At 36.0% G+C, this 14,529-nt stretch overlaps 1 protein-coding gene and 1 long non-coding RNA gene across 3 annotated transcripts in view; one reads left to right on the top strand and one right to left on the bottom strand.

Moving 5' to 3' along the window:
• Positions 1-14,529, bottom strand: part of LOC144344587 (uncharacterized) — a 54,986-nt gene that overhangs the window by 9,347 nt on the left and 31,110 nt on the right. Inside the window, exon 3 of one of the 2 annotated variants that reach the window (XR_013419211.2) lies at positions 7,782-7,870. The exons of the other annotated variant lie outside the window; for it this stretch is intronic. This is a non-coding gene — a long non-coding RNA (uncharacterized LOC144344587). Of the gene's footprint in view, positions 1-7,781; positions 7,871-14,529 lie in introns of those variants that run through there. 2 annotated transcript variants of the gene reach the window in all.
• LOC100367857 (neuronal acetylcholine receptor subunit alpha-7-like) overlaps positions 1-14,529 on the top strand; it is a 125,475-nt gene that overhangs the window by 93,453 nt on the left and 17,493 nt on the right. The window contains exon 5 of the mRNA XM_085504498.1: positions 1,458-1,625. Coding sequence (XP_085360624.1) covers positions 1,565-1,625 — 61 coding nt within the window. The 5' untranslated portion in view covers positions 1,458-1,564. The remainder of the gene's footprint in view (positions 1-1,457; positions 1,626-14,529) is intronic.

Here is a 14,529-nt window from a genome sequence, read left to right as displayed (position 1 = left end):
GTTCATGTTGTTGAGAGATAACATATTAAAGCGATAGACTACGTTAATATTGGTGATAATGATGAATTAGTTTGGTGAACGAATCAAGTTACAAGTGCTGTGTCACCTAAGTAAACGATGTAAATTAACTCCGATAACGGTGGATATTTTCAGTGTGTACACTCATTGTGATTTATTAGAAATGAACGACGGAAACTCGAGTTCTGAGGTAGACTTATTGCAATGTATTTGTCATTGTTCATTGACAATGCTCAAACTAATCACTAGTAATAGCCGACGTAGGCGGAAATTGCAGTTATGATGTCAGGCGAGAAAACAAAACATAACTTGTCAACAATAGATAGCACGTCATAATCACGTTGTCATGGCGAGACAAAATGTTAACGGGGCGCCCTCCACGTCGACTATGCTCTGCGTAGGAGCTGGATATCCACCTCCGAACTGCAGTGGGTTATGATGTGTTTTGAGAGTTCTTTCGCAAACTTCAAAAACCTATCCATTTGAAAACTGCCACCCCGAACTTCACGGAAATTGCCAATCGAACCAAACGTAATAACAAACCCCAGTGATTACAGTCTGGCGCTACGGTCAAAGTAACTGTTCATACTGCTCGAAAACCGAGCCGTGAGTGGAATGGACAGGTTACTATTCATTCACTACTTAATATTTAATTGAAATGTTGTATGGCTCCCCGTAATGAGCTGATTATTTTCCCCTTTCTGGGCAAATCTGCTAGGCGCGCGCCGCGAGAAGTCTGAAAACGTTGCCATGGCAGCAGTGAAACATGCGCATCGAACAAAACAAAATGCATTCTCTGTGTGTATACTATAAAACGCGTAGTCGCGTGGACTGAGGATAGTTTTATAGTTCACGCGTACGTTTTAGAAGTCAATATATGTAATGTAACATATATCCCTTTTAATGCAACGGATTAATAAGTAACTGCTGATTGCTGAGAGCGATGCTATGACTGTGCTACGTTTACCACTGGTCCTGATAGGCGAATACACGCATAAAAGGTGGCTTATCCTGTGAATCTCTGATTCGATCACCTCAATTCGCATTCCTCGCCGTGCTCTTGCTTTCCCAATCCTGTCTCCCGTGCTTTGATTCATTTGACCCTGAACATTTCATTTTTTGTCTTCTTTGCGGGGGGTAATACGCAAATAGGTTGTACAGCCAGTTGTTTTAATACGTGATGCCGACGTATGCGTGCTTACTGTGATACAACGATTCCACTTTGATTCATATACCAGGATATGCCGTTTTCCTTTTCTCAACGAGCGAGCGGTTCCACTCATTCAAAGCGTTACCAAACGTGAGTCAGCCCATGCAACCAAATCACCCAGTATGCGCCGCTTAAGTCGAGCACGAGCGGAGTTGCGACGGACGCGGAAAGTTATTATAGATGGGAAATGAAACCTTTTAACGGATAATCTGTAATCTGTTTTTGACAGACAAACCCTTGACCGGAGTTGTTGAATTACTACTACCTTCGCGTCCGAGCTGAACGGCATTGAACAAGAGAAAACAACATAACTGTTCACGGTTTCATTACTAAAGAATGTGTTGCTATCTGAAGACATTCTATTGCATACTGGTTTTACTGGAGTTCTGCCTTCGAGGTAAGGAGTACACTCTTACTATTACATATGTGTGTTTGTTTTCTTTTGTTGAATAGATAATCTTCTGAGTATACAGGATATTAAAAACGTAAATTTTTCCACAACTCCATTATTTTACAGTGACAGGGCAATTCAATGTACCGGTTTAATCAACTCTCCTATATCGTACTAATATCTAATGTTACCAACTTTGGCGTCTTGATAGCGGTTACAATCGTCTGTATCTTTTCGATTCCGTCAAACTTCATAAAGATTAACTAACGTGTGTGAAACGTTCGAAAATTAGCAGTTTATATGACAGCAAATCACAAATAAATAATCTGGCAGATACACATCTACCTATTAACCGGTTTTACGATTTATTGCGTCACATTTAGGATAAATCCATCAGTTCAATTTATATGCATTGTATATATACATCACTATGCTTCGCCTTCACAAACTCAAATTGTTTTTATCTCCGATCGCTATATGTTCAGTTACTGTTTCGACAGATTAGCATCGGAAAGCTGAAGATTTCCAAATTCATTCTCATACAATTATGTCTCGTGATTACTATTTGGTCTAATAACGAGACCGCTGGGGAATTTCTACGCATTTCGATTTCGTTAAATTTAAACGTATATAGTAGAGTGTAGCGTGCGTGGGCCATATTTCAATTAACTTGCTAATCATCTAACCAACAGATATTTTTATCAGTGCATTGCTCACTTCTGAATCCATTATTTCGGATAGACCATTGAGACTGTTGTCATCTTCTCATTTACTTCCCGGTTATAAGTCGACGCTGTTTTTTTTTATTGGGGAATATTGAGCAGAATACTGAGATAGACAAGAAACCCCTCAGCCGATTTCCCCCGTGTGTATAATCGCATCAGGTCCTACTATATTTATACGATTTCATTTTCGCTTTGCAATCCCCCTGCCGAGTGTAATTGTGCGAAAACGAATGAATCACCGCCGAGAGGTGAAATTTCAACTGTAGTAAACCGTATTAATTCACTCTTAGCTACGCTGTTCTTGCATATAGACACAAACGCCCCACTGAGCTTTGGATACGATTCGTTTGTTCATTGTCAATTCACTAAACGTTACTTAATAAACGTTTCACCGGATTTGAGAGGAATATGCTTCCTTTCCACAGTGGGTATACCGCTGCAAACACATGAACACAATAATTCAATGTACACACGTGAGACAGCTATGTGAAATGGGACAAGGATGTTAGAATTAACACCTACTGACAGAATTACCCACAAAGACTGCAATAGGAGTCAATATGGCGATTGCGTCAATTCCCCCCCCCCAATAATGTGATCATTCTACAACCCAGCATAAGACAACATTAATCATCGCCTGTTGACGCACAATCTTCGTGGTAGTTACCCCAAATGATATATGAATATATTTATTCAGAATATTATAAATGTAGTAGTGAATTTTGATATATTGTGCTAGACAGTCTCAATACCAAGTGCCCCATAGTGATCGCCGAGGTCAGATTCCATGGTTTCTGTCTAGTTGCTGTGCATTGTCGCGCACCACAGAGCTGTTGATTTAAGATAGATAGTTAGGATTAACGTGGGGACCGACCAATGGCATATTTCGTATTTAACTTATTTTTTAATTTTTTATTTTAAAAATAACATAATAATGATATTATTATTATTATAATCATATTGCTATTGATTTTTGAAAACCGATGCTTAATCTCTAATGTTATTAAGACAAGAGCGGAGGTCATGGTTCACTTTTGTTTTGTGTTATAAATTGAATGGAAAGCAGTTTATTGTAAGCAATTATTGATGAATTTTAACTTAACAAAGTGTTGTTTTATTTTGATCGATTTCGTCGAAAATTAAACCTGACTTACAATCATTTCTAATATAAGTTGATTAGCGTGCCAATAAGTGTGCCACTTTGTCCTCGGTGTGTCGTTATTTCTTACAAGGCTGTAACAATGTGTTCATTCTTAGTTTACTCGTAGTCCAGCCTTGAGAGAATTACATTAAACCGTGATCGTGGGATTTCATATGACAACACAGCGCGTTGTAGCGAAGTGTGAAATTTAATAAAGAAAAAAAGCAAATGGCTGACGTATTCGCCAAGGTTTCTTGGTGGTTATTTAGTGCTTTTTTCGGTCGGCCATGTTTATCAATAACAACAAGTCATTTAGTTTACACATTTATCAAAACCTGTAATGTAGGAGTAAAGTAAGAAGGTTTTTTGCTACAAATATAGTGAAACGGACATAGAATATATAGTTGACAGCCGTTATAGCCAACAAATATGGCTTACGTAATACTGTCAATCCATTTCGTCTACAACAAACAAACAATTTGTTTCACTAAAGAAATTAGCAAATTGTCCTACAATGAATACTGAGATGGTGAAAATGCCACCAGAGAAGAAACATAATGATATGTCTGGTTTCTGGGGATCAGCGATCACACACATAGATAAAATGCTTATATATATATATATATATATATATATATATATATATATATATATATATATATATATATATATATATATATATATATATATATATATATATATATATATATATATATATATATATATATATATATGAAATATATATATGAAATACTTAGGGTCACGAAGTACATAATCTTTCAGATCAACATATTCCCAGTGTATTATGCTGATTCACCGTCGCCATTGTACGAGTCGCCCAATATCCTGTTACTCACCAGCAAGATGAATCGGGGTCTAGAAATACACGCCTATGTTCATTGCAATTCATTCTCCGTATCCAGATTCGTTGGCGATAAGGAAAGATTTCCGAGGTCGTTTGGGTTTGAAAATAAAATGCAGTCGTTTCAATTGAATAAATACAGAATAGCGTATGAAATGCAATGCAATAAAATAAAGCATCGCCCAGTGAACTATATTTCACACATTTATTTCCTACTTAATTTTAATAGCCCATACGTTTTAATGGATTTATTGTCATTTTTACGACAGTAAACAGTATTTATTTTGATTTTAACAAAAGTAGTCTGAAATGTTGACGACCTCAATAACAAAACCTCGCATTGGTGAAAAGACATTTGACAATACGTGTCTCATACAAGTTTTTAATGTGACCAGATATTTCACAATTTGTGCGGAAGTTATATTTTGTAAAACACGTTTTTGGACGGAGAAAATGTAATGTGCTACAAAACAGCGTATGACCTGCGTCAGGATTATACAACTTAAACTTGAACTTTAATTATTGCCGAACTGTCCTCTAAGCTGAAACTCAATTACGTTTAATTTGTCGCCAAGGTAACACTATCAGTAAGAGTTAGCTACCGATGAGAATACGCGATAAGTGAGTTATTGAAAAGATATTTTCTGCGCGTATTGTCTATTCGTGTTGTTTCCGCTGAAACGCCTGAAACGTTTTTCCAATACTGCGTCTGTGATGCTTACCGAAAATACGACAGGGTGTTTGCGATAAGGTCGATCATCTCTAAAATAAATAAATATTATCTGATGCCATGGTAGTAGATGAAAAAACGAGCGGAATATATTATATTATAAAAGCAAAACTCGAAAATAGCATGTTCGAGCATATACCCTTGTTGGTGTGTATAATTAGAAAAGATGTTAGACACGAAGATACTCCCGATAAGGTTCGTCGAGTCTGTTTAATTACACTGCGAATCCCATGGTTTTATGATGACCCCGACGATGTGCTTAGCGGATATGGCCTATGACCAGTGCAACGTGTATGGAATATAATGTCATAAAAATGTTTTTGTTTTTTTCATAAAATAGAAAAATGATTCTTTTTGACAACGTGGCAGATTTATTAATTGATTAAAACACAGTATTGCATGTGTTTTGAGTGTTGGTTTATCCAATCGGTAGATTTTAATATAAAAATAATTATGGCCAACATAGTTAATAGTGTTATTTGCTGATTAGAGTATATATGCAAATTAAATATGTAAATAAAATGATAAGTGCACAGAAAATTTGTTGATATCCGATTACAATTCCCTATTCAATTAATATGCAAAATGGTAAAAAAAAATGTTTCACCTAAGTATGTGCTTCTGAGGGTGAGTTTGAAAAATGTTTAATTTTAATAAAATGTTTCCATGACAATGCACATACTCGCTCTAAATATGATCAAATATGTGGATCAAATTAACTGTATTTTCGTTTTCGTCGAAACAGTTGAAAGAATGGTATATGATAATCTCCATGGTTACATTTGAAGATAAAATAATTGTTAAATCCTTCCTGGCTACATATATACATTATGTTACTGCTTTAGTGGCCATGCAGTTTGAACTTGATCAAATTATGTTAAAATTATGTTATTATTACTAACATTACATCTAGCACTTCAAATATTTTTGTGCATGTATATTTCAGTATGTATATGTGAGCGTCTTTACCCGTTTATATGTATTTATCTTCATCAGCTGTCGTCGTTCATTTGGGTTTGTACAATTCTGTACCCAGAGTACAGTTCTGTACGTATAAATGTTATTCTGACGCTCACATGCCGGCGTGGAACATACTGAACTCTAACACATAGCGCCAGGAGTGGGCGAGCTCGTTCATATTCGAGTAGGAAAACTGTATTTGTTCGATAATTTCAAAGGTGACGAGTGAAGAGAAAAAAAAAACCCACAGCTCTGCAATTAATTCTGTAAATGGCTTAGTTTAAGTATCCACAATCAGAATACACTGTATCGCAATGCGCACATTCTAAGTCTTTCAAATTGAAACAGGGTTGGTTTTATATAATGGCGATGTTAATGTTACGATAATAGCGACAATTGTGCTGTAATGACGTATAATTGTTTTCCTCCACGTCTATTGGGCAAGGTCTTGACTTGATGGTAAATAAAACCGTAAATGGGCTGGCTTAGTACTGGCTTTTTTATTATTGGTGATGGAATATTGTAATGGTGTTAATTACGGCACTTATGTGTATTTTCAGACTGCGTAATGCGTAGTACAGAAACAGGTGACGTTGGACGCTCTTATTCATTACTGACTCGGGCTTATCACGTGGCAATCATGAGATTGAGGGTGTATATCTGCCAATTTCAAAATAAACTTGAATAAATAAATAAATAAATATATTTATCTCAGCAGGCGAATGAGAATAACAGATGAGCGACCACCCTAACCACATTTTGTACAGTATTGTCAATAACGTCCACTGTGATTTGCCGATCAACCGTAATTTGACAGCCGGTGGGGGTCCCAGTGAAACACGTTATTTCACTATTAACTGACATTTTTGCATGTTGGCCAAGTTCAGTCATTGTGCGCGCACACACATACACGCAAATTCATATCACTTCCTGTTATGTTTTCGCCAAAACATTCCTCGTTCACGTCGAATTCACTGAATTGAATTGTAGTTATATTCCCGGATCCCCGGGGAGAGAATGAAGAGCTTAAGCTGGCAGACATCGTGTTTTCACAGTTATCGGCTGGCAACAGTATTATTGATGATACAAGATATCTGCCAAATTGTATTATGTTCGTATTCATCACAAATATTCACCGTGTTTATTTTTTTCCGGATACGATTTTTATTATATTTAACGTTTATTTGCTCATCACTGACAAGTGCCATTATACTTTGTTCGATGATTTTTTTTTTCATAATTAAAATAAAAAAAGAAAGACATCAAATGAGACTATATCTCTTAATAGTTGGGTAGATTTTCTGTGAAGGGAAAATGACATATACAGGATTGATAATCAAAATTAATATGTAATATTATATTTATATATTAAATAGTATTACAATCCGACAATCGCATCTAAACTTCTTTGTGGACATACTTACACAAAAAATTATTTACTCGAAATCGATCACTTGTTTGCAATGCTCTTAGTTACGATATATGTGTGTTTCTTGGACATGATTGCAACCGTCCCCATTTTGAACAGCTTTCATTGTTACATATGCCACGTTTATTGTGTTATGATATTGTTCATCGGCACGCTGTCAACAAAGAAGGGATGAGCCATTCAGCGGTTTCAACCCGACGTGTCACACTAAATAAAATATGCATTAATGGTCTATTACTATACCATATTGCTGGCAATTTTCTTTCACATATCGTTAATTTGTTGCACCCCTGCTAGCTTGGTAATCCTTACTGGAATGATAATCACCGTTGGGTTTGCAACTTATATCCACCTTTTGTGGAACAAGGTTTTATTTAACGGGGATGATCCATATGATATGAAATCTGCAATAAATTAGAACGAAATGTAAATGGCCATAGAGCAGGGAGGGCACTTGGCAATAGGTGGTAAAGAGAGGTATTCGGGGATGGGGGCACGTGACATTTTCAATATTTGCAACAATATTTGAATTAAAATTGGACATTACACAAATATGTACATTTTAGTCTTGTAACCCGCGTGTATTTAACCCGACCGTAACACGGTAACATTATTGTTTTGTGGCAAAACAGTCAATATTCGGCATATGGACGATCAATGACTACCTGTACAGCTATAAACAATCAGATTATAAGTAATGCATGAAAAAACAGCAATACGTGTACCCAAAGTGGTGACAGTCGAATATTATACTATTAACTATCATCACATGCCATCCCATCCTTTTTCACTTATAAGTCTTAGAAAAGGAAATTATCCCAAAATCCTTTTAGAATAATGAGGGTGCACCATTATTGTCAGAGGTCCACAAACCCCGACTAAAGTAACTACATATTTGGGCTCGGGGGTCTATATATTTGGAGTCATCTGCCAGTCAACGAGCATATACTATTACATGCTTTTAATTTTGCAGCTGATCGCCTCAGACTAATTGATCACATTTCGTCTTTCCCATGATAAAGCCAATATGTTCAGATTTGCCCAGGAGGCATCATAATCTGCCACTCAGTTAGTATTTCTTGAATTTTTGACAGCTAGGTTTGGTTAGCGTATTTTTTCAATGCTTTGTTTTTGTTTGAAAATTAAGCATATATTGGGATTGCCACAATCCGGGGTTATCTAATGATGTATACGTAAGTGCATTTGATGTATTGCAAAATATTACACCATTCATGATCTTAGATTGTACATTTTTCTATTCTCTTCTGATGCTGCATTATCTTTTTAGATAGCTATGTGTATATATGTTATTACAATTATACTTAAAGCGGGGGAGTCGTCACATGCGCATGCGCCAGATGGCCATAGCGTGTCATTGTTTACAAACAAGCGTCTACCCATGAGCCTTTGCATTTTTAGGGTGTGTTGTTATCGTCGCCTGGGACTCAATTCGCGCGAGTGCGACCCTCCCGCCTTAAATCACTTTATCGGTGCGTACCAATCAATTTTAACCTTATGTTATTCACTCGGTTCGGCAATTATATATTTTTGACCAGTTGGTGTTGACACCCGTTGTTTAATAAACTATCTAAGTATCGTATGACACCAGCGGAATGGTATGATGTGTTGTTGTTATTGTTACTACTGTTGTCAATTACACTGTAGCCGCTTGTGTTTAAAACTATGAATATTGATATAATGGGCGGTGATGCCGTGTTATACCAGGCTGTACTTGCATGCACTAATACACGATTATTCAGGAAAATCATTATAAAACGAAGTTTCTTCGAAATCGCTTTCTAATTTTCAGCCTGCTGTGCGACTTCAAATAATAATTCATTTCGTGACCCGTACAGTCAATTTCAGACTCCATGTTGTCAATTTCATTCGCCGGTTAGGATTACAGTGTGTATTTTTGGCGACAGTTCTACAGAAATTAAAAAAGACTGAAATGGAAGTAGCTGCGGCGGATGTACATGTTGCAATATTTTCTTCATATAATAGGGTCATTAAAGCGAAGCTAATTTGTTCGGTATGGCTATATTATGAATTTAAAACATCAGCGTGTATTTATCACCAGCATTTGGCTTTTAAATTGATAGGAGACTAGTATTCTATCCTGTCTAGATCCCGGTTCTACATTCCATTTGAATATAAATGCAGTCATATTGTCACTTCAGATCGTGTGTTATTATTTATATTCCACGAACCAAATTGGAAATTTTTCAAACACGGCGAATGGCGCATTGAAGACATCGCCTTATTTCAGGTAGTGATGACACTGGAATAGTAAATACCCAGTAATCTATCAAGATTTGTCATTATTTCTTCGCGTCATTTTTTTAACCACTTGACATATTTGTATAAAAAAAATATTTTCAACACGCAAACCAATTGAAATTTCAAATTCATGAATATCCAATTATAAAAAAACAAATTTGTCAGAGAGATGTAAATTTGAATCATGTCTTCGGGTTATTATCATTGGGCACGGAGCAGGTGATTAGTTTCCATGGTGATGCAATACAAACACACAACTTCTTGTGAAAACGTCCAAATGCTCATTCTTGATAAGTGAGAGAAATAATCGATCTACTACAGTCATTTTTTTCTTTATTATATCTTTTCCTCTCGGATACCAGCTTACTTAGAACTGTGAGCATGACATGACAGGACCATTTTCATTCCATGTTCACAAAACGCGCTTAATTGTAATCTAGAGAACGGGGATTAACTTTTCATTATTACCATCTAAACTTTTAAGCCATGAAAATAAACCACCGCTGTATACATTTGAAGTCTTGGACTATATTCTTAAATCGCGAATTCCCCGATTTGTCGATTGTTTTTTTTTATATATAACTAGTTGCATATCGTAGTCTACATGGAGTTGTTTATACTTTAGGTGAGTCCACTGAAAATGAAATGAAGTAGGTCCGCCAGGTTGATTATTCTTGGTGGTAGAAAACAAATATTTTGAGTTTAGCCACGCATACAGGTCAATATAACCAAATCTAAACTGCTAGCAATTCGACACATATTGCGATTATCTAGTTTTAAATAAGAAAAACTTATTAATAAATAAAGTTGACAGCGGCACACACATTCATGTGTGGATTTACAATGCACTTACAACGTCATTTGGGAATATTGGCCGGTGTTGCCCTTTCCGATGAGGTTTAAACTCCGTCATAGTTAATCCTCTTTACACCAGCATAACGTGTCCATCTCTATTTTCTTAAGCCCGCATAAGTATTGAGTAATATTTACGCCGGGATGATACCTTCATTCCGCCTGTGTAACGTTTACACGTCAGTTTTCTTTTGCCGCTGTATTTTTTGTCGGCTTAAAGGAGCAAACAAAAAACAGATGTGAACACGGCAATTTATTGAACACAACAGTACGTGGATTGCCAACAACCAACAGAAACATCTCAAGAAATCTAAACAGTGTTTAATTTATCCAAATATATAAGCACTATCATGGCTCATTTTTTACACGGGTGTCGAACCACTATCATGTGAACATATGGTCTGAAAAAAAACATAGCTAATGCATTCTCTGCATGCAAAATTATATGAAGAGGATGGCGACTAAAATTTAATAAAATTTGTTGCGAATCCTGCATAGTTAAGCAGTATTCTTAAGTCATATTCCATTCTGTTTATAATTCTGTTTATAAAGTCTGGGTAAGTATAACCATAGACGTATATTACGTTGTAGCATGCTCTGACGTCCCTGCTATTTCGCATCTTGAAGACGTTAATTGAGAAACGGCGCGTAGGCTATAGATACTTCATCGGGTCACCGACAGTATGATTCAGTCTGACAGAGGTGATACCGGTACGTGAGCAAGCATCGACTATATATTAAAATAGGCTATGTAGCTTCACGTAGTTCAACTTGCAAGACGATAATCGCATGACTGGTAAATGTGTCGTCAAAGACTCAACTTGACGTCCACAAGGATGTTATTATCACATGGGGAATTGACTATAGCAGCACAGTTTGTACTTTCTAGCGTTACCTGCTGACCAGAGACAATACATCGTGTGGCATGAAAAATGAAAAAAAAAACTGTTTGAATAAATATGCGTTATCCTATCCAGATCGCGTCCATACCATCACTGGAATGAGAGGATGCCTGCAAGATCAATTCAAGGTCAATGCCATCATTTCTCTGTAATCAAAGTAATGAATTTGTCAAGAAGGTATCGTTAATCTTCTAATGAATTAAAGTAAAGCTGTTATCAAGATTAGATCAACAGATTTCCCCCTTTCTCTCGAATCCAGTAGAGGGTTCATTTCAATTGGTAAAAGCGCATTACATGGAAGCTTTAATTCGTACCGTCCACGTGGGAGTATCTGTTTATTCTCCTTCTCCGTGGTTATTGTCGATTTCTCAATTAAGAATTGAATGAGAAATCTACATCAATCAGAGTTGTGAATTTCGTTTGGGATTTCTTTTCTAACCGCGAGTCATATCTGTTGATCAAAAGAAAACGTCGGTTTGTTTTCTTTTTTTCCCTTTTACCACTTATAGAAAAAAATGTCTTTTCTACTTTTAAAGTACGTGAACGTCACAAAGGGGACAATGTACGCGATACATTTAAACCGGAATGCATTTCTGTACGTTATTTTGATAATTATTGGATGTTTAAGAAGAAATGTGATTTTAATTAATGAAAAAAAGCATGAATAATATTGATTACCTGTCGGTTATCAACGCTTTGTACCCATTTACGCTGCTTATATCAGGTTTTGCTGGTTCTCAGTGTATATGATTGACTGGAAATATGCACACCAATGTGTAATTTAAGATGTGTACTTTAGTGTTAATGACAAAGACTGTGAACATCGAATGTGTATTTTTAAATTAATGCATTCTCCCCAAGAATGCATCCAGTGCACATTCAGCCGCTTATCATGGCCTCAATTTACGTATATGTTAAAGGTGCATAATACTTGGAAAATCGAGGACAGATAATTCACTACTTTGCATTAAAATCCCTAATAACTTGGAGTCACGCTGTTGTAAACATATCTCCACCAACTTCTTGGCAAATTGTTTTGCTTAAGAATATTACAGTACTCATTTCATTCTTTAATTATGATAATAAATTGCCTATGCGTACTGATTGTCCATTACAAGTCAAAATTAACATGCACCACCTATGATTTAACAACGATTATTGATCGGTTCGCCTGACATGGGCCTTTAACTACGTACGATTGAACCATGTAACATTTGATGCAATAGTCTTTCTATTCAAGCAAGATTCCCATATTGATAACGTTTAATTGGTTCAATCATAACATTTACCTTTATATCGTTTGGTGTACAACGTACCTGACTCAAAAAATATTTTCTCGTGAATTGAACGCGAATTCAATGGTTTCAATGGTTCGCTTCGTGTTTTCGTCTGATATTACTCACGTCACGTTTTTCCGTTCATAAACTGACACGCTTGCCTGCGCATTCACGTACATGTCACGTCTCTGATCCTTGGATATATTTTTGATATCTAATTCCATAATAGTTCGAGACAAAATTAGCACGTCGTGACCCAATATATTGAAGAGATTGTTCGACAATTTAAATAAAATACTTAATAATTAGACTTGTTACTGTAATGATTTCACGGATCACTGTATATAATAGAAAGAGTTGCCAAACGAGAAATCTCTCAGTTGTCACGCTAGAAAATAATCACATTTTCATCACATTGTATTCCAATAAACGCTTTAATTTAGAGATTATATGCGCCGCACACAGTGCTAGTGTTAAATTAGATGCCACATATTTTTCTATCTTGTCTGACTACCGCTTGGTTTCAATCTATTTATTTGTTACGTATCACCATGTAGTATTCCTAGAACTTAGAAATTCACTCTCAATGTCTCTATCATTCGTTCATTTACTGGATCATATTTTCAGTTAACTTTGTTGTAATTTTTATTTCATAGTGCTGTTGTTAATTAAGTCGAATGTATCTATCAACGACAAATTCCCAAGTATTTTGGGGAACTACCAGAATACGACAATTTGTTTGACTTGCCTTGCTCCGACACCTTAATATAACATACATGGGATCATGGAAGGTACTAATTCCTTCCATGATGGGATGAATCTAATACATTCCCCAATTGTTCTCTACATGGTCGCGTGAAATGTGGTTGACGATCTCGTGTCTACTTTCGTTTCATCGCTAGCGTATTAAAACCAAGCACAGTCTTACATTCCTTAAGAATACCGTGTGATAATGAGATGGTAGTTGGTATTAACGAAGTTATTTTATTTCTTATCAATAAATCATTGGCCCCGAACATCTGCCGTGATAGGAATTGTCTTAATATTCGGTATATGGAAGATATTCGTATCTTTCATGATGGCTATGAGCGCATGTACATTGTCAACCTCAACGCGAGTATATCGCACTCACGTGATTCGAGTGTGATGTCACGTATTCGCGTATAGTGGTACTACAATATCAACGATACATATATAATCACTCCGTGAACAGTAGTTACCTGTTTATAACTATGGTCCAGACCTTTGAGCAAGGAGGCTAGAATTGTTCGTTGTCTCAGCACGTGCGTCTCAACGTAGGTAGCATCCAAGGACATTAGCTGTCATGGCTGAATTCATGAATAGTACATCGAACTTCTATTCACGACACATTTCATTGATATGAAATAATGAAATTAAAATGTGGAAAATACTAGTACATTTCAATTAATCCATCGCATTTCGTTTTGAACGACATAATTCTTCCCGCCAGAAAATGTCGTGCAACATTTTGCAAATTTGTATGCATTTTTCTATAATTTTGTTAATTGTGGACCAGATGGTCACAATGTTTCATAAGCTACAGTTTTAAGGGGTTGCTAGAACCGATTATCGTAACTAAATGTCAATATTTTGTTTATCCTCAGTGTGTATTCGGTTCCAGATTATTCTACTATAGTATATTTCCTTTTAAAGAATGTTAACAGCCTTATATAACAAAATTCACAAGTTTTATAAAAATGATAATTTTCAAATTCTGTTTAAATGTTATCA

The sequence above is a fragment of the Saccoglossus kowalevskii genome, chromosome 10, assembly GCF_978046115.1.
Source record: "Saccoglossus kowalevskii chromosome 10, keSacKowa6.1, whole genome shotgun sequence".
Taxonomy (NCBI): Eukaryota; Metazoa; Hemichordata; class Enteropneusta; family Harrimaniidae; genus Saccoglossus; species Saccoglossus kowalevskii.
This window is presented reverse-complemented; position numbering and strand designations above follow the sequence as displayed.